Raw genomic sequence first — 22,474 nt, forward strand, 5'->3', positions numbered from 1 at the left:
GATGTGATTTCTCTCAATCATTCCTTCTCCAATAATCTTATTAAGGAGAACCTTCATGCTTCGTGCACAATCTAACCTCAAATTCATCGAGTAATGATGATATCCTTGATTAGTGAAGATGACTAAAAAAAAATATGGATATGAACTCGATATTTTCTTATAAAAATAATTATAGAATGGAAATCTTTTAAAAATGATTGAATTTTATGTATTTATGATAATAAAATATATTAAAAAAAAATTGAATGAAATATTAATTATTTTTATATGATTGTTTAAAATTTGTATTTAACACACTTTTTCCTTACGAAAAAAGATATGAAAGTTTAATTATGGTATAATTTTGCATTTCATAACCGATCAGCGTTCGTAAATTCATGTGAAATGTGGAAGATATGAGAACAGTAAATTCAGAAAGGGAAAATTAATAATTCGACTGACCCACGTGGAGCACCGTACTCCTACTGCAGTGCTGTAGGAGTAAATAATCCCCCGAGAACGCCCGCACATAGTTTCGTACATCAAAAATCATGAGACGCTAAAACCCACTAACCACTGATCCCATCGCCATCGCCGCTGCCGCCGCCGCAACGGCGGTGTACTCCCAAAACACACTTTTGCAAACCCTAGACTAACTAACTACACGCACTTCTCTGGAATCAACCATCACAGGCTCCGCCGTCCGCGGCGGCGTCGGCGGCAATCTGGCGGCAAAGTTCCTGAATTGAATCTGATCGACGTGGTTCTCGTCGATGCCTTGGTCAAAATTGAGAGAGTAGCTGAGAGGGTCGTACCTGAACTGCGAGGAGTGGCGGCGGCCTCGGAACTGGGAGACCAACTTCTCTTTGATCTCCGGCAGGTCCTGGGCTCTGGACTTGAGCCAAACGCAGGAAGGTTTGATGGACTTCTCGTCGGATTCCAGGTTCTGGCGAGGGTTTGTGCGGAAGCAACATGAGAGACAGAGGGAGGACTTGAGCCTGTCTTTGAGAGAAGAAGGCGACGGGTTAGTGTGTGGGTCTTCCATCTCCATGAGCAAGCGTGAGTGAGAATGGTGACAGGTGGTTGTCCCTTTATAGTGTGGTGACGGAGGGTGGAGGAGGAGGATGTGCGAAAAGACGGATAAGGACGCAGATGCTCCGGCGGGTTGGAGTAAAAGGGTTGTAAGCGGTTTTATGGAGCCCGTTTTAAGGGAATGTTGGGTTATTAGATGCTTCTGTTAGAAAAATAATATATTCTTGATTTAACCGTTGGGATTTTACTACCTTTTTTAAATTTAGCTTATAACCCAAACTGGTAAAATACTAATCTTAGGAGGTGTGCGCTGGAATAATATTATTAAATAATTTTAGAAAATAAATAAATAGGAAAAATATTTGAGGATATTTATTTCCCTAAGAATTATTTATTTTGAATGGATAAAAATATAATTTAGGAATATAAAATAATATGTATGTATATATTTGTTATAAATTTAGTACATTTTTTATTTTCCATTTTTAGAAATAAGAAAGGATGATAATTTCGGTATAAAATGTAAGAAAATTTTGAATTTTACCTTAAAAATAAGTACATATTTTTTTTTATATAAAATTTATTATAATTTGTATATAAGTTATTATTATTTTCTGATTAAAAAATTAATAATAAAATGGTCTATGAGGACAATAAAAGTTGTAAAAGGCAAAACATTAAAATTCATAACATCTTAATTTTCCATTTGGAATTTTTTCTTGTGTTAAATTAGACTTTTTTTTCCGTATTTATTAAGATTTATCAAAAATTTAAAATTTAATAATAACCCTTATATTTGTGAATTCAACATTTTTCATGTTTTTACTTGAAAAATAACTCATTTTTAACATAAATATTTTTTACCATTTCAAGTATTTACACGTATATTAAAATAATGATTACTTTTATCATAAAAAAATGAGAGTATTTTTGTCAAAATGACAAAAAAAAAAAAAAAGATAAATGTTGGATTTCCAAAATTGGGTTTTTAATGACCCTTTTAATCAAATAAAGCAAAGTTTAATCACCAATTTGAACCCCACATTATGTGTCATATATTAGACTTAAAGTATGTTTGATAGTAATTCTTATAAGCGTTTCTAGAATTTCTAATATTTGAAAAATAAAAATTTTCAAGTATTAGAAATATTAAAAACGATTCTTAAAATCATTATCAAACAAACTCTTATAATAAAAGTCGATTTAGTAATGATTATATAAAAACACTTTTAATTTAAAAAATATTTTTGAATAAAAATAAGGTGTTTGACAAAATTTAAGAAACACTTTTAAGAATATGAAAAATCATTTAGGGTTGAAAAATCACTTCTAGTTTTTTTTAAGAAACACTATAGCATGTTTGATGGTGATTATAAAAAGCGTTTTAAGGTTTTTTAACATTTGAAATATAAATTTTTTTAAGTTTTAGAAAAATTAAGACTTTTAAAGCGTGTTTGGTAATAATTTTTAAAAAAATGTTTTTATTCTTTTTAACATTTGAATGATAAAAATTTTCAAGTGTTAAAAATATTAGAAATGTTTCTTAAAATCACTGATTACTATTAAATAAACTATTAATAGGTTATTTTCCTAAAATCACTCGTAGAGAAAACGTTTTTACTAAAAATACTTGGAATAAAACCACCGTCACGTGCACTCGATATGTAGTTATCAGTAACCCCCAATTAAGCTACACCCAAAAAGAAAATTGAGCCCCTCTTTCCATGATGGTTTAATTTTTCCTTGGGTCCAAACAGGTGTAGGTGGGAAAATAGAAATAAGAGGGGTTCGATGTATGTCAGTCCTTAGATAAACATACAAACGGAAGGAGGCATAGCCGCATAGCTGATGGTACAAACACTGAAAAAAGGGTAACCAAATGGGGTGTTTATAGGTGGAAAGGAGCATCCAATGCTGGCAGCTCAAACTCAGACAACAAGAAGTGATGACTCGGTGTCATTTCCTCCTACATGCTATCAAGGAGTCAGTTTCTATTACCAGCGTATGATGTGCACATCCTTGTCCACAAGCTACACATCATTTGTGGCCATGCCCCATTTTGATGACTTGTATTGACTACACATTATGAATTTTCCAAATATCTTTATCACAAACAATTTTATTTATTTATTTTTTATTTTGTAATATTGACGTTCAAGCTTGATATTTTTTTGTACAAGTTGTAGAAAGCAACTAATAAAAAAGCTTTGATCACATTTAATAAAATGAGACACTTGTGTTGATTTGATATTCTTCATGTTTTTTGTTTTTAAAATAAGAAAATATTAATAATTTTTGTATAAGATATAATAACTTTTTAAGAGACTTATTTCAAAAAAGTAATAATTTTAAAAACCATTTTAAAAAAATTTACAAAAAGATTTTTATTGTCTAAAAATTTGAAATATTTTTATCATGGTTTTAAAAATTGGACTGGATCGATCGATTCGACCACCGGCCGGTCACGGTTCTAGTCCGATCTAGTCAATTGGGCCAGAATAGCATTGAACTGGGGGTTGGACCGCTTGAACAAGCGGTTCAACTGGTGAACCGGGCGAATCGACCAATTTAATTAAATTAATTTTTTTAAAACACCATCAAAACGATGCCGTTTTAGAGGGTATATAATGAAAATCAAAGTTGCAAACTACAAAGCCTCCCTCCTCCCCCGCAGTTGCTGTCGGCCTGTCGCTCCACCCGCCACCGACGCACTGTGACCCGCGACACCCAAACAGTTCCCACCAGTGGCCGTTACAAGTTGGCAACCCTCCCTGCCGTCGCCTCTTCCTAGTTCCCCGTCGCGGCGTTGGAAACCTCCTTGCTGTTGGAAACCACCCCAACCGGCTGGTACCCCACCCCCCTCGCCTATAAACATCCCACACCCCCCGATTGCCTGTAAACCCCCCACCTAGCAGCTGTGAACGGAGGAATTTAGATAGAATTATTAATTTATTAATTTTTAATAATATATAAAATAATAAAATATATATTTATAACGTTACCAATTTGATCGTCGATCCAATCAGTGAACCGTAAACCCGTAACTTTTTCGGTTCAATGACAGGTCCGATTTTGAAAACATTGATTTTTATTAAATTTTAAAATTTTAAATTTTTTTAAAAGTGATTCTTATGGCATAAATTTATATTTTTGTACAAAAAGCTTTACCTACATATAAAAGTTTTTATTTATATTAAATCAAAAAATAATAATAACTTAAACTTTAATTTGAAAAAGTGATGATTTTAAAAATTGTTTAAAAATTTTGGGATATCTAAAGAATTTGACTATCTCTAATGTAATTTTTTTTAAAAAAAATAATGTACACTTAATACTTAATTATTTAATTTAAATCTTTTTGAATTTGTTGATCTAAAGTTTTTTATTTAATATTAACTTGAGTATTAAAGTTATTTGCTTTGACTAATTTATTTTTTTTAAATTATTAAATTGCACGTATTTAATTTAATTAATATTAAATAATAAGCTCACGGGAGGAAACAAAAGGGTAATAACAATAAACAAACATAACTAAGAATTTGGAGTAATATGAAAGAAAACCAAGAAAACCATTTAATATTTAATATTTTAAAAATTGAGTTACCTTTCAATGCTATTAAGATCTTAACCTGTGAAATGCTTTTACTCTTTCTATCATTTAAAAACAATTTTTTTAATAAAAAATTTTCAATGTTAAAAAAATTAAAAATACTTAAAAAATCCGATGAAATCGACTTTAAGTCATGTTACTATGAATGGTTTGAAAGTGGTTTAATAAAAGACTGTGTAAGGGTTTACTCGATAACTATTTTAAAAAATAATTCTAAAAAATATTTTTTTTTAAAAAAAATTTAAAACTGTTTTATGATTTTTATAGAACAAAAATCTATTTAGAAATTTAAAATATTTTTTAATATTTTTAAAAATAATTTTTATATCCAATATTTTATTTTAAATTATTCTATATTTTTGTATACTTATTTCTTATTTCTTAAAATAGTTGTTAGAAAACAACTAAAAGATGTTCTTTAGAAATATCCTATTTTTTATTCTTGAAAACATAAAATAAAAAACAAAAAATAGTTTTTTGTATTCAAAATATTTTCTATGTTTTTCGTTTAAGCTAAAATTAATATTTTTTGATATAAAAATTAACCACTAAAAGTTACATTTTAACATTATTAAATCATATTTTCAAGGGCATTTTGACAGGGATTTGAGAGAAAGGGCATCTAAGTTTTTAACTTTTTCAACTATGCTTTCATGGAAAAGATTTGTATGGAAAATCTATTAATATTTGACGATCGGGAAAATCTAGTTTTTTTTATTAAAAAAAAACACCTACTAATTACTATTTTAATAATTACTTACTAAATATCTATATAATTCAATCGAAGTAATTCTTTAAATTTTCAGAAGTAATTTCCAAAACATAATAAAACCTCTAATTTTTATAAATCTACATATTAAAAAAATGTTTCATAATGTCTCACATCATTCTATACGAACTTTAAGGTGATATTTGTATTTTGGCTGAATAGAAAAAAATCAAAATATTTGACTTTTTTTATTAAGCTAAAAGTAACCTATTAATATCATCCAATATAACTAAACTGAGCATACCGATAACAAGTTCATTTTAATTATATTGAATGATATCAATATATTACTTTTAATCGAATAGACAATCAAAAAACAAACACCACCTAATCTTCTAACTTAAATTAACTTACTTTTACAAAGTCGGTAGTCTACCCAGCATCTTCAAAAGCTACCACAAACCTAATTAGATAATATTGTTTGATGTTATTCGTATACGCGTATATGAAGGGTGGTGGTGGGTTGCATCAAATAGCAGAGATGTAAGCTGAATAAAGTGCGAGGTGACACCAAACAGAAGCACCTACAATAAGATAAATATACTATTTTACTAAAAATAATGATTTAAAATCAATTATAACCAATGTGAGGGAATTCATTTGATAAAGAAAACTATTTTTACACAGGACTAAATATGGGTCAGTGGTCTGTTTCGGTCATCTTCTGCTTTGGGTCGATTTCACGTCCTAAAAAAATGCCGCCATGTTTCACGAACATTAACGTCATGTTCCATCTCACTTTTGCACTATCTTTGTACCACTTAATATAGTTTATGTGACTAAAAGGAATTCTACTGGATTATATAAGTTCTCAAGTGTAAAAAGTGACCATTTAAGATCGCTAGGGCCAATGCCCTTCTAATTACCAGAATGTTTAAATGTGAAAGGCCTCCCGCGGAGGCGCACCCACGCATTTTTGTTAAAATGACTCTTGGAGATATAATTGTGGAATCTTATTATAATACCGACATATATTTTGCACGTTATTTTAATGCATAACAAAACTTATACATATATAACCCTAGTAATTTTTTATCTAATCTTATGTGAGATATTATAAACATCTTGTATCTTTTACGATTGTGAGATCAAATAGACAAATACTTTTATACGAAGTCAAACAAACCCTCACATTGAAATCATCCCATGAGATTACAGAGATAAATAGAGAAATACCTCCTATGAGACCATATAAATCCTGCGGTCATGGATTAATTTTAATACCGTTTGTAACGATTCATACTCAATCATATAGATATTGTATACTTTAAACACAAAAAGACTGTAATGACTTTAAAACACGTTTATAAAATTAAAAGAAATTTATATATATATATATATATAACTCTAGTAATTTTTATGTGTGATATCACATATTTTTTAGGATTAATTGATTAAAAGGGATGAAAAGATCCCAAATTTGTAAAACTAACATCTCCCCTTTTTTTTAACTTGAAGAGTAGCCAATTTTTGACATAAATGCCCTTCGACATTTTCATTATTTACATATGTGTTTTAACATAGGATGTTATTTTTGTAAGAAAAAGTGAATATATTTTTGTCCAAAATTGGTTTTTTGGTATAAAAAAAAAAAAAAAAGGTGGGAGATTAGATTTGTAATTTCATGTCTCTTTTGTTCCTTTTTTTTTTTTTTTTTTTTTTTTTTATGATATCTATTGAAAATGTACCAATAATATGATGTTAGATTTATAATTAAAGCCTCATTTACTTTATATATAAATATTATTAATTTGTATCATATATATAAGATTCATTGCTTTATATTTTAATATCATTTTTTTTATATACGTTCTCATATATTTATATTTTTATTAACAATTTAAATTTTATCGTGCATTATCAACAATCAAAATTTTATAAATATGTAATAGTTGGGGATTCCATATCTTAAAATTTTAGTAATGGAGGTATCTATCTTTTTCACTGTTTGGAAACAAGGAAAGTGACATGCACATTGCAAATGTCATACCATGTTATTCCCAATTAATATTATAAAGTTTTTATTATTTTATGAGACATTATCATCTACGTGCATGACGCTGAGGTTTATAAATATAAACTCCATTTTGACTTTAATTTTCAAAGTCAAAGGAAAGTTTGAGATTCTGGTACATTTTTGTAAAAATATGCTTTTATTGTCAAATTATCCAAAAAAAAAAAATATGAAATTTTTAATTTTAAAAAAAATTAAAGATAAAAAAAATTTATATATGTTTTTCTTCTTAATATTTATTATAAAATTCTTGGATAACCATTTCATGACTTTTTCGTGCCTTGAATCCTCTTGTGCCCTAAATATATGACTTTGACTTTTATATTAATTATTGAATTGAACTTTGATCATCTCATTTGAAAATCAACTTAAGTTTAATGAGGATAGATAAAACTTTTTGTGATATTATATCATAATTATTTAAATGATTCATCCTTAAATTTGATATCAACGGTGTTCCAGTCTAACAAATGTTTTTTTTTTAAAAAAGTAAAACCGATGCCAAACATGGTTTTCGAATATTTGATTATAAGAAGAAAAAAAAGCAAAACAAAATGCAAAAAGCCCACTCAGGACAATTCCTTGAATGCACAAAGTTTAAGAGAATAGAGAGAAGCATAAAAAAAAAGTTAGGAATGGAGAAAAATAAATTATTATTTTTAATTTAATTGCTATTTTATGCAAAATAAAAAAAATTGAAAAAAAATATTAGTTATTAAATAAATTTTATTATTGTTTAGTTTTTAAAATAAATTTACCATATGCTATTTTCAATATTTTCTAGATAAAAATAAATGAAATTAGGAGGTGTGCCCATTTTTGGTAGTATATAATTTTGGGTTGGAGATGGGAAAAGAATAATCGGCCATTGGTACGAGAAAAGAATCAGGAGTAGTCAAGAACTTTTTGTCGAAAGGCATGAGAATCAAGGAATGTAATCCATAGGCGGTTGTTCCTTTATATTATACCATGAAATGAAACAATGTAACAGGGGGAATGTTTATAAGGAGATCGTGGGAGAATACAAAGGAGGGTGCTTTTGAGGGATACCAGAAGAAATTCTTTTCACAACCAACATAATGCATCGTACCACATGGTTCGTGTACATGTTGAAGGAAGATACCCCACTTTGTTTTTGTTTTTTTGTTTTAAATATAATATTTTAAATAGGGTAACTAATAAAAATATATTACCTACTTTTTTTCATATCTTTTCTGCATGAGATATAAGATATTTGTGTCGTACGTATTATAAATTTATTTTTTATCAAAATTTTACTTTTTTTATATTAATTATTTTATAAAATAAAAAAAATTAAATTTGTAGTTGAAAAAGAAAAACTAAAAAAACATTTATAAAATAATACCATTATATGCAATATTTAATATATAAAAATTATTTTTATATATTGAATAATATATGTATATATACATTTTTTAAAATATTTTAATTATAAATATCGTTGAATGTAAAATATTCTTAAAATTCAAAGATTTCTTGAAAAATCGAAAAAGATTTGAAGATTTCTTTTTATCTGAAGACTTCATAATTTATTATTTGTTAAAGAAAACCTTTTTGATCCAAAACTAAGAACTAAATTTATTAAAATGATGTTTTTGTCTCTCTAAACAAAATTAGAGGACATATTGGAAATTGTTTCCTCGAACTATCAATTTTACAATTTTGTCCATAATTTCCTTATTTGAGAAAATTTGTGTGTACAACACATTTCATTGCATATACTATCTTAGGATATTATATCTATTAAACATCTTTCATATCTTGTATATTAAAAATAATACTCATGGATATCACATCTCATTAAAAATGATATCTTAGGATATGTATTTCTTATCTAATGGAATATAATATTCTAATATATATATATATAAATGACAAGGAGCTGGACATCTCTAAAAGCATGGGTCCACCAATGAAAGAGTGAAAGAAAAGGCAAGCAGAGGTATGACGTATTACTTATTTTAAAACTAGTATTATGAAGGTTATAATTGAAATAGAACTCCAATCAAACTTCTTAGCAAGATGAAGAGAGGGAAAGTTGAAATGACTAAGGTCTTATTTGGCAACTATTTTTTTTAAAACAATTTTTGAAAACATTTTACAAAAACCATTTTTGATATTTTATAGAACAAAATGTCTATTTGATAACTTGAAATGTTTTTAATCCATTTTTTATGTTTTTAAATGTGTCTTAAAAATAACTTTTATATATAGTGATTTTTTTTAATTGTTCTTCATATTTATGTAATTATATTTTAAAACAACCCTAAAAAAAAGTGAAAATGATTGAAAACAATTCAAAGATATATTTTCTAAAAATGCTGTAGTTTTTATTTTTTTGTAGTCAAATATATTTTCCAATTTTCTTGTTTTGAAGAATGAAGAAGTGTTTTTGGAAACATTAATCAAACAAGCCCTAACACCCCTTAAGATAAAGGTAAAAAGGACGGTTACTTTGAAAGAGATGCAATACAAGAAATACTAAGACCTTCATAAAAGCCAACAAGAACATGAAATATCATCCTCGAAGACTTCCACAGTACCCGTCACCCATCATCCAAGGCCCATATCACCTACTTGCGAGTTGCGACCTTCAAAACTACACCCACACTCCCATGCTATGCATGACCATCTCCCATGCATGTAACCACGGCCAGCTCGCACCATGGCCGGCCTCCATAGTCATCGTCTCCAATTGCTCTCATAGTGGACGTACACCTCCCACGAGGGTTTTCAAACTGTATACTTGTCTTCCCTTGTGTCACAACTTGTTCAATTGACTAAAAACTCTGTCACTAAGCATTCATGTTGGTTGGTTCATTTGTTTACTAAGACCATGTTTGATTCAAAAAGTATTACAAATAATATTATTATGACACATATAAAACAGTTCTTGGATTTTAGAATAATTAATATGCTGATATTATTGAGTGCATTTACATGATTCACCCAACGCATTAATTATACTTTTATTGTCGATCACAAAAGCTTTTTATCTTTTTAGTAATAGTAAGATAATAATAGGTCAGTTGGTTGCATCAATGGAGTAGCCCAATGCATATCATTACTTCCTAAATTGATATTGGTGAAAGAATAAAATCATTGCTCAAGGCAATCTTCTATGAATGATTCCTCTAACATGGGTTGTGTCATATTAGCTCACTAGATCACCATTGTGACGGTATCCAAGGCATACATCACTGAAGGGTGACTAGTAGACTAGCTTTAACTTCAAGTGTAAATCGATCAAAGCCATGGGAGTTTAGAAATTGTTGCGAAGCTATATAATTGGGAGACTATATTCAAACTGCTATAAAACAATATCCAACACATTTTTTTTCTTTGATGTGTTGATTAGGGTGGTGTGGATCCATCAATGTTACATAGCATTTTTAGTGTATTTTTTCTTAAATCATTGAATGAGGGCCTTCTTTTTTCATCATTAGTCTTTATGGGTGGTCCCGTGTATAATAGTCCAAACTAAGGAGAATCTTTGGTGAATTTGCTTACTCTTTTAATTATTTTTCCTTTGGATGAAAAACGAACTTGATTGGTTGATTCAAAACATTTGCTCCTTGATAGTATCTATCAATCATTTCAAAGTTAGAAGAAAAAAAGAATCACTTGATTTTTTGGATAACACAGTATAATATATATATATATATATATTTCCTTAGATCAAATATCATACAAATCCTTTCTATATTAATAGATTTTTACTCTATTTATTTTAATATCTAATCAAAGTTGAATTTTTTTTTTTATAACTTCATTGAAGAAGTTCTACTTGTTCAATAAATTTCCCTCTCTTTTTTTTTGTTCGTCCACTACTTCTTATACATAATAAATCTAAAATTACGATAAACCTAGAAAAAAAAAATCTAAACTAAAAATACTAAGGCTATGTTTGGTTCCCGGAAAATTTGAGGGAAAATGCGAGAGAAAGAAAATACAAAGGAAGAGTAGAAGGAAAGAAAAAGTGAAGGAAAATAAAAAAATAAATTAAAAGTTGATAAATTATTTTTTTTGTTACTTCAAACTCATTTTATTTATTTTAACTCATCAATATAAAGATTAAATAATTTAAAAATATATAAGTTTTTAATTAGTTTTAATTATATTTGATTTTCTTTGATATTTTTTATAGGTGAACCAAACATGAAAAAATCATTTTCCTTAGCATTTTTTTTCTTTTCTTTGTATTTTTCGGGAACCAAACGTAGCCAAAAAGTTATGATATTACTAATATTATTTTTCCTACCATTTTTACCACATGCTGGCATGACACGTGGTATATGAATGTCTCGAAATAATGGGAAGGCTTTGGTCTGAAAACCATTCAAGACGGTAAAGAACTAATTGGCGCTGGCGTGGTTGACTTGGGCTCCGTGATGTCAGAACGGCTCAAACGGGGTCCATCAGTGTTCTGTTGGGCCTATCTTCAGCTGAGCCCAATCTGAGTTTGTGGACTCTGAAACACGTCATGTCTTTGTAGGCTTAACCCAGTTTCTGTCGGCCCAATTTGGGCATAAAACCGGAGCAACCCGTCAATCCAATCTAGCATCCAATCCGATTTCAGTGCAAAAAAATCTGATGGGTTACGTCATTGTTTATGAAGTACGGTACTAATTATGTCGGGTGATGTGCACTGACCGTTGAGATACGAATCCACTTTGGCCAAATTAAAATATTGAATCATTGGCATCAATATCCCAAAACAACGATTCTCCATGCCTAATCTCCATTGCCTCTCAAAATTGGGTACAACCACCGGCCACATCCACATTTTCTCACCTTAATTAATAATTATCACAAGAATCAAGAATTTAAGGGGATGTATAATAACTATTTTTAAAAAAACGGTTTTTCATAATAGTTTTTAAAAATTATTTTTTGATGTTTTGCAGAATAAAAATTTGTTTAAAAACCTAAAATATTTTTAATATATTTTTAATATTTTTAAACGTATTTTAAAAATAATTTTTATATCTAATATTTTATTTTTATTTTATAATTATTTTTTAAAATAATAATTAGGAAATAAGTGAAAATAATATAAAATAATTAAAAGATATTTTCTAAAAATACTTTATTTTTTTTCTTAACAATAAAAAATAAAAAATAATTTTTATTTGTTAAACATGTTTTCTTATTTTTTCTTTTGTTTTGAAGAACAAAAAATTGTTATTACTAAATGGGCCTTGCCTCTTCTTTCCAAAATATTCTAGTCCACTTAATAATAAATTATAAAAAAAATAAAATTAAAGAACTAGTGTAATATTTAGTTAGTAACTGGTTTTGAAAATAATTTTCCAACTAGAAACAAACAATAAATTACTATTCTTAAAAATTGAAAACATAGTATTTTTAATATCATCTCTTAGTTATTTTTAGTCTTCTCACTTATTTTCTAAAGTCTAAAAAATAATTATATAAATATAAAAAATGATTAAATATAAAAACACTATATATAAAAATTATTTTTAAAATATAAAAAACGTATTAAAAATATTTTAAATTTTCAAACAAATTTTTATTTTATAAAATATTATAAAACAATTTTTAAAAACTATTTAAAAACACTTCTCAAGTAAATAAAGCATAATCCATGTCTCCCTCTCCTTCATCAAATTTTCTCACATTGTAAATAAAAGATTGGGAGTCCCAAAGTATATGATTGTTTTTTGTTTTTTTAAATATATTTTTGTCTTGTTTTCTAGAATTTGATTCTAAATTCCAAATTTTGACAATTCATGAGATGGGTGAAATTTGAAGAACTTACAGAAGCAGATGGGGCAGACACTGAGAGCTCCACTGGCAATGACCTATTTGTTTTTGGGTTTTCGTCTGTGTTATTGTTTTTTTCCTCCTTCCGCTTTTGTCGTGGAGTAGTAGTGACTGATGAAAAGGGACACCGTTTAGTTTGTTGTGGGATCAACACAAGATGGCCAAGTAAGCTGGTTTTGGATGATGTCAGCCATCCATAAATGCAGATAAGGTTCTTCTTTTTCCTTCCTTTTGCTATTCTTTTTGTTAATTAATTAATAATTGCAGTGATAATAGTTATAATTAATTAATTAAGGAAATATTGATTACTAATGTGACAATCACAATAGAATCATTTCATTATAATACACATGTTTTGGTTTGAAGTATTAATTATTTGGAAAATTCCATAACATTAAATTAGTATTCGTTGAAGATGATTCTAGGGCATTGAAAATATACGATAAAATGTAAATCGTAGATCATTGTGTATGAATAAATTAAATTAGATAAAAAAAATGAGACCGCAAAATTAAAGAATATGAATAAGGTTATTGGGGTGCAATAATGCCACTTTTAAACCCAAAGACATGTCATCCAAATGATGACTCTTAAAATAAACTCAGATGTCATAAAAACTTTAACATATTCTTAATTATTAAATATTAATTGGTTTTCAAAAAAGATGATAAAAACTCGATCTTATAATTGGTATTAGAGCTAAGGGTCATGTGTACCAATTTTAGAACAAACTCGCAGCCTATGATGTTAAATATCATAAAAGATTTGACCCACCTTCATTGAACATCAATTGATTTTCAAATGCAATCAAGTATGAGCTACAAAGATACATAGCAATAAAATCGGATTTTGTTAAGAAGATTTAAAATGTATAGATGATATAATCCGATATGCACGGGATGGCCCCATTGGGGACCTACTTTTAAAAGAAGTTATTGAAGATAGGATGCTTGGCAGCAGGCCAGCCGGCGGTCGTGTGGATAAAAACAAAGGAGAGAACGTGAAAAAGAGGGAGAGGAGGAGGATGAAGAGGGGGTAGGGCAGTCTTTGGTTGGTCACGTGGCTAGCTCACCTTGGGTGTCCAAATGTCTAGTCAGTCCATCGTCCTCCGTCAATCTTTCTATTCTCTCAATTCACATTTCTAATATATATATATATATATATATATATATATATATATATATATATATATATATATATATATTTTTTTTTTTTTTCAAAAATGAAAATCGAAAATAATTGATACATGGATGGAGAAGTTGAAAATGATGGAAGCAAAACTGTCGATGGAATCCATCAATGCCGGGGTCCCGCTCTTGTCTGCCAATATCATCTCTCTCACTGTTTTCTCTTTTGTTTCATTGATTCAATCATGATTTCCTTTCTACTCACACTGTGCTGAAACATGTGAGTTCAGAACAGCTGCTTAACTGGAGTTCGTTTATGTTTATATATATATATACATGTGGGATACTCTTGTTTCTGATTGCTTCTTCTTTCATTGTTCTAGGCAGATTGAAGATGGGAGACAAGGTCTAGAGCCGCTGCCGAATTGAATGCATAAATAAACAAATCTTTCTTTTTTGGAGTTTATTTGTATGTAGATACATATATATAGTAGAGGGTAGAGATGGCTGGAATGCTTCCTGGTGTGGAATGTGCTCGAAGGAGACGATTCCACCAGAGTGGAGGCTGCTCGGACTCTCCGACGGTGGCGGTCCACGGCTGCACAAGGCGGTCCTCTTTCTGTCTCTATACAAGCAACCATGAAAACCACCACGCCACTTCAAGCTCTTCTATGGTACTACTATCGGCATAATCAACCTCATCTGTTTCTAAATCTCTATAAATGGGGTGTCGATTTTTTTTTCTTAGTTATTTCTGATATGATCTGAAATCAAAAACAGCAAAGAAGCGTATTGAACCAAGCATACAGCGACGAGAAACTGGGAGGCGTGGCGAGAGAAGCCAAGGAAAGATTGGATGAGAGGCTGAGAACCCAAAGAAAATCAGAACCCACGAGGTAATTAACAGACAGAAGAGTTACAATTGTCCGTTCTTATGTGTGTTTAATCATTGTATTTTGATAATTGGATTCAGGAATAAGAGCAAGGAAAGCTTGAGGATAGTAGATGGAAGAGCCATGGTGGTAGGAGAACTGCAGACAGAGGTGTTTGGATCAAAGAGGAGTGGTTCAAAGAGATTCAGCTGGGGCAAGTTGAGCTGGAAGGCCTCAGACCAAGTGGAGTGCGCGATCTGCCTGGAGGGGTTCAAGGCTGGCGAGAGCCTGGTGCACCTGCCCTGCGCTCACCGTTTCCACTCAAGGTGTTTGATGCCATGGCTGGAGACTAATGCCCATTGTCCATGTTGCAGAATGGGGATCTTTGTTTCTTAACCAAATCGTTCAATACTTTTTCTTCTCCTTGATTTCTCCTCTCTCTTTCTCTCTGGAAAGACATTCTTGTAGTTTGTTTGGGTTGGTGAGCAGCAAGTTGTGAGGTTTGTCTAAGAATCTACTATCTCCTGTTGTAATTATTTTCTAAATTTGTAAAAGGTATTCTGGGTTTCAAGCAAGTACACCAGAATAATAATCTTCAATAAACTTACCCTTTCTATGATTCTTACCCTATGATTAATTTATATGTATATATATTAAACCAACCTGAAAGAGATCAAGATTTTGTACTATCAAATGAAAACTAAGAAGTCTTATTGCCAAAGGAACTACTTTCCGCGATTGTGGTTAGTCTGAAAGATGATGTACTCATGGAAGAAAATATTAAGAATTGGCACTGTTAAATCACAAAAATTTTCAACAAATCACTGCCTTGATTAGACCATTCACCAACTAAGTCTCTAGATGTTAATGAGGTAACCAACGTTTGTTGTCTGCATGCATCAACCAACGCTTCTGAGGGAATCCAAGATAATGATAGCCCAGGCGGAATTATCAGAAATAGAACATCAACAAAGTTAATTATGTTGAATCAGAAAATAGGTGCAGATGTAATTCATTACATCACCACCTAAAGGTTTAGTCATCTCATCTAAAAATCAATAAATCCCTTTTATGTCATTCAAATCGCACCAAATCCCGCGTCTTAGACTTACTTTTTAAGTTGATGCTAAATTCTAGATGGACACATCCTAGGGTATAGGAGCATATTTTACCTAATCATCAAATCTCAAGCACTTTGCCGTGACCTAACAACAGTAACAAAATTGTTGCCAAACCTAATCCATTGGAAAGTCACCTTGGATGAAGGACCTACCAACTTGCTTTGGTGGGTGGTGATGGAGGATCAATCTAACATGTGTCCTCAATTTCTATCTGAAATGTTGTGTAGTAGAGATGAATTGATTCTACTGGATGATTACCCACTTGTTCCATAGTAGAAGCAAGTGATGGTAGAGGCACCAGAGATCACTTTCCGTCCATTTCATGTGCCCACCACGAAAATTGAGTACAAATAATGCATCGCTCGTCTATGAGTGGGACCAACAATAAAAAGGATATGGTATGAGAAACCATGGGGTGTCCTATGGTTTAATCATTCAAAAATGTGTCCATCATCTCTTGTCGGACCAAAGATCATCGATTCTGCTTTTTGAATCAAACAGAAGGCTGATGATTGTGCATCTTTTGGGTTTATTTAATGCACTCCATTTTTAGGAGAGGAGAGAGTAGAAGCCTAGCTTTACTAATGTTGCAATATGGACAAAGTGGGTGTGTCATTTTCCCCACTAATACGAGTCATTAGCTACATTGGTCCTTTAATTGATCTTGCTTAGCACGAAACTTCCGATTCTAATATGATATCCACTCGTCAGTGGTCATGGGATGCGCACAAGATATCAAAGGGAGTAATTTGACATAAAATGTAATCCTGTCCTAATCAACTTTCTCTATTTTGTGCAAGAATCCATGTAAGAATGCACGCCTAAAACACCCCTTTTTCCAATGTTGGCGCAAGGTTTGAATGAAAATTTTGACACAATGAATGCTAAAGTTGGTAGCATATGAGTCTAGCCCATTAACTAAGGCAATGAGACAATGGACACATGGAAACGTCCAAGTTAGATACAATCGAAGTTATTTAAAGTTTATCTAAAATTTTGGTCATTGAATGATGGTATAAATATATGGGATGATGATACAAACAAATAAAACCAATTATTTTATTTTGAAAATTTTTTATATCATGATTGATGCTTATTTATTAATTAAACATTTTTTTGTAAATATTTTTTAAAATATTCTTGTAATCATACAAATGATTATTTTTTTTTAGCTTTTTTGACAATATAAATATTTATATATTCTTTTGATATAAATGTTTATATATTCTTTTGTAATGAAAAGTTCTTGTTTTATTATAATATTTCTTTTTTGTAATTAAAGCATATATCTTTTTTGGTAGTTTATTAATATTAAAAGTGTTTTTATACTCATTAGACAGTGTGAAAACACTATTAGAATATATTTTTTAGATTCTTATATAAGTGTTTTTCATAAAAAAGCTATAGAAAAAAACAGTGTCAATAAAATATTTTGACAAGAAACACTACCAAATAGACTCTAAAACCCATCACATTAAATAATTTTTTATGAATAAAATAATATCGTATGATCCTAGAGTTTAATTTTATAAGATGTGATAGGATAATCTTACATAATTGTTTGGATTGAAGGAAGCTCATAGTTATATGGATGCACAAAACAAGTGATCCTCCACAACTAGCTTCTTAGAGGGACTATGACAGTTTAGGTGAAGGCAATTTGAGGCAATAACAGGTCCATAATGCTCTTAGATGTTTTGGATTGCATGTGTGTTACATTGATGTATTCAACGAGTCTATAGTCTTGGTTGACAAGCCAAAGTAATCTTTGCAATTGTTGGTCTTCAACAAGGAATTCCTAGTATACATGAGCCATCAGCTTACGTTGACTACGTCCTTTCCTTTTGTACACACCGCCCATCGCTCCTATCGATTAAATGGTTTGGTGAAGTCTTTGGATCACGACAACGTGGGCAGTCTATTGTCCGCACTGTCGCGAGAAATCCATTGAACCTTATCATTTAGATGAAGGAGAAGTCGTAACAAGGTTTCTATAGGTGAACTTGTATAAGGATCATTATCAAATCTCTACATAACAAAATGACCCACAGACACGTTGCAACACTCTTGGGGGTGAAGTGGGGTGGGTGCAAGTCTACCACTCATTTTCCCTCGATTGGGAGCCTCACCCCCATCATCATGCCCTGCGCATGGGTAGGGAACGACTTGGACAACCCTTTAGAGCAAACAACAAACCCTGGCGCGAAATATGCCAAAGAACCGTACAAATGAACCAACGCCCTCCTATTACCCTAATCCTTGGTGTCGTTGTTTCATTCACACAAACAACTCTCGACAACGAATATCTAGGCTCTCACATCGATAAAGAAAGTAGCAAAATGTGATACTTAGTGTGAATTTCAGAATCCCGTGAATCAATGAGTCCTTGAAAACAAGTTGCACTTGAAGCCATTAGGCTGAGAGCACACTTGTCAATGTTCTCCCCTTCCATTTTATGCTTCCATCTTCTCCCTTTAATACAAATCAAGTTTCCCTTAAAATCTACTCATGCATATACCCTGTCTTCAACCACTCCACCTGCTTCCAACATGTTATGTCTTTTCTCACTCTCAACATAGTGTGAGGATACCAACCCAAATACAAGCAAACCCAAAACCAAATCTAAATCCAAGTCCATTTGAAATACAACCTAAATTCATACCAATGTCTCAACAAAAGGAAAGCCCTAAAATCAATATCTAGATCTCAAAAAACCAAACTCAAAACAAAAAGAAATATTGTGAAGATAAGATAATAAATAAATAAATAAATAAATAAAGACTCATCTCATTTTTAAAGCCCTAAGGTGAAGCAAAATGGGTGGCAAGGTGCACTACGTAGTAGATGTGAGAGGAAATGTGAGACATCCACGACAATGAATGTAGTGTGAAGAAGGGATGACCATGAATGATGGTGTGTGACCACCAATGGGTACACTACGAGTGTGAATGTGGCAAAAATGAGGTAGAAGGTAGCCATGATTACTAGATCAATGGTAGGGAATAGAAAAGAGAGAAAGAAATGGAGAGAGAGAGAGAGAGAGATTAGAAAGGGCCAACTAGTTGTGAATGAGAGAAAAGAGAAATGTGCAGGAAAGAAAGAAAATAAAAAGAAGATGAGGAAAGGAAAAAAGGAAAGGAAAAAGGAAGATGGGACGACAAATGTGGGAAAAATAGGAAGATTGGTCTTTAGGGTTTCTCTTTGAATGAATGGTAGGAATTGTAAGGGCTAAGATTTGATCTGATTAAAATGGGTAAGTATTGAGCCTAAAACTTAGGCTAAAGTTAAAAGGAAATGGATCTAAAAATAAAGATAAAAGGAAAGGACCCAAAAATAAAATAAAATAAGTAATATAAATATAAATAAAATTAAAATTAAAAATGAAAATAAATAAACAAATAAATAAGAATTAAAATAAAAATGATTGAAAAGAAAGATTCAGATAAATTTTCGGGTTTACACAAAGGTCTTGATTTCCTAATCAAAACACTTGTTCCATAAGCAAAATGTTTGCACTAATCCATGAATGAATTTATGCAACTTGCATACTAGATGCTCTTGGTTCTTTGTTATAAAAATGTTTGATTGCATCATATAGATGCTACTATTAAGATAATTGTTTAAGAATGTTATCTTGATATTCAATTGTCATATCTCATAATTGAGATATGTTGCAATGGACAAGAGTACTTTGATGAATTTGAGAGTGACTACTAATGAAAAGGTTTTTCATAGTCAAAACACTGTTTCGAACTATAACCTTTACCTATAACTTTAGCCACTTAAGTCTCAACCTTTATACCTATGACTTTAATCCCTTCATGTTTTTCTACAAGTTCCCAAATTATGCTATAACTTAAAATTTTTAACTCTCCCCTTCATAACTCTTTACCATAACTTATCATAATTCATGGGATGTAATCCTCCACTATCATGAAGTACTTGTGTTAAAAGTATCAGGAATGATATGTCTTTATTCCCCTAAATCTAAAGTATATTGTGAAAATGAGGCACTATCTTCTAACATTCCCTAGTTTGTATCACTCTCTACCTTATTCCTTATCATAGTCTTTATAAAAAATCTAGTATTTGTAACAACAAACACTTTGACAATTCTAACTATAAAGGTGATAATCCCATGAGATCTTTTTGGATATCCTACAAATTAATATACCTTTTAGGTTAAAGAAGTAAGATAGTCTCCAAGATATATCCCTAAAAGGATGTGGGAAGTGATGATAAACTAATCATCAATACCACTATGACTATTAAAGTTTGATTTCTTTTTTCCATTACTTTATTTTGCAATGGAGTCCCTTGTACACACAATTGGAATATAATTCCATCATTCCTAAGGAAAGAATTGAACCTACTAAACACAAAAATCACCACTTCGATCTAATCAAAGGGCCTTCATATGTTTACTTAATAGGTCATCCAATTTTACCCTAAATTCAATGAATTTATCTAAGACATCAAGTTCTTATATACTAGATACACATATCAAAACTTAGAGCATTCATCAATAAAAGTGGTAAAATACTCATATCATCCTTGTATATGAACATTAAAAGGTCCACACATATACATAGGCATTAACTCCAAATATTCCTTAGCTTTATATCCATTAGTAGTAAATGTCCTCTTGCTCATCTTACTTTTTATACGAGATTCAAAGGCTAGAAGTTCTTTTGAAATTAAAAACTACTTGGCAAAATCTAAAAATCTTTAAAAGATTAGAATTCGATGTTTTTATAAATACAATAAGATCAATGACTATAGTTGAGCTATTTTTCAAAACCAACAATCTTACACTTTTTTGAAATGGTTGATTGATGTTTGGTTGATCATTCTAATCATGCATATCCTCATCCACTCTACAACAAGAAAGTTGTTTGAATAGAGGGCACAACTACAACCTGCATACAAATGACTCCCCATGGGATTGTCAATGAGGGATATCTAATTTGTCAAACTTAGAATTACTCTAAAAAAGATTAAAATGAGGTGGGAACCTATAAATCATCTACCTCCTTTCCTTTGTAAGATGTGTGATTTTAGGCTTATCCTATTTTGCATTTAGATATTATCATATTGTAAGAGTTTATGATCGAATAAGAGGCGCTACCCATTTTATCTTTCAATCTTATCATATTGTAAGAGTTTATCATGAGATGGAGGCATTATGTTATATTGGATTTAGGTTATGTGATGAGAGTATCCAAAAGATTAATGAAGACACAAATCTCTTGAATGTGGAAAATTTTTAAATTAAGATTGAAATAAGGAGTGCATGAGGGGGCTCGAACCTTGTGCTTCACCAAATAAACCACTTATTCATCTATATACTTTTGTGCACACTAAACATATGAATCTTAATTTATCTCCTTAAAAACTTCCCTATCAAATGAAATATTAAGAATAAAATTTTAATAAATAAATAAAATTTAAATATCTTATTCTCAAATTTCATTAAAAATAATTTTCTTGATTAATTTTTTAATTATCTTTTATTAAGTAACCAACTACATGAAAAACATAAATTAGTAAACAAAATTGTAAGCATTTGTAAACAAAAAAAAAAAAGATCATATTTTTTCTATATACTTAAATACATAAAAACTACAAATATCACCATTTTAAATATGTTCTCAATTATGACATATTATTGTACTATCACACATGTATTATTTTTTTAAAAAAAAGCAACAACAACTTCAATATTTTTATTATTACTTATCATATCATTTTTTTTTAGAATTTTGTCTAATAATTTTATGAATTTTCCTTAATTTCTATCTAACCAATTTTATTTTATTTCCAAAATTCCTATTTAATATTTATGATATTTAAAAAAAATTATAAAATTCCATCATTAATATTTTACCAATTTCTAACATTTTCATCCTTAACTTCAACCAAACTAATATAATCAAATATGTCTAAATTCCTATTTAATATTTATGATATTTTCAAGAAATTTTTATAAAATTTCACCATTAATATTTTACAAATTTATAATATTTTTATCCTTAACTTCAACCAAAATGATCTAAGCTAACTTAATACGCTTATAATGCCTCAAAGTATACTATGCACCCTTTTTGAATTTTGGGTCAAAATTTTCTTTCATGGGGCAAAA

General features: G+C 30.1%; 2 protein-coding genes and 1 pseudogene across 2 annotated transcripts; 2 read left to right on the forward strand and 1 right to left on the reverse strand.

Moving 5' to 3' along the window:
• Nucleotides 1-380: 380 nt before the first annotated feature.
• On the reverse strand, nt 381-1,136 carry LOC117925390. The gene has a single exon (XM_034844390.1). The coding sequence runs from the start codon at nt 1,028-1,030 to the stop codon at nt 632-634; it is 399 nt and encodes a 132-aa protein (XP_034700281.1). The 5' UTR covers nt 1,031-1,136; the 3' UTR covers nt 381-631.
• A 13,376-nt stretch (nt 1,137-14,512) lies between these two features.
• On the forward strand, nt 14,513-15,836 carry LOC117924633 (probable E3 ubiquitin-protein ligase RHY1A). Its single transcript, XM_034843317.1, has 4 exons — nt 14,513-14,619; nt 14,723-15,013; nt 15,120-15,235; nt 15,313-15,836. The coding sequence occupies exons 2-4, from the start codon at nt 14,843-14,845 to the stop codon at nt 15,605-15,607; spliced, it is 582 nt and encodes a 193-aa protein (XP_034699208.1). The 5' UTR covers nt 14,513-14,619; nt 14,723-14,842; the 3' UTR covers nt 15,608-15,836.
• A 2,783-nt stretch (nt 15,837-18,619) lies between these two features.
• On the forward strand, nt 18,620-18,775 carry LOC117925775 (annotated as a pseudogene).
• Nucleotides 18,776-22,474: the final 3,699 nt, after the last annotated feature.

This window comes from Vitis riparia, chromosome 11 (genome assembly GCF_004353265.1).
Source record: "Vitis riparia cultivar Riparia Gloire de Montpellier isolate 1030 chromosome 11, EGFV_Vit.rip_1.0, whole genome shotgun sequence".
In the NCBI taxonomy this organism is placed as follows: Eukaryota; Viridiplantae; Streptophyta; class Magnoliopsida; order Vitales; family Vitaceae; genus Vitis; species Vitis riparia.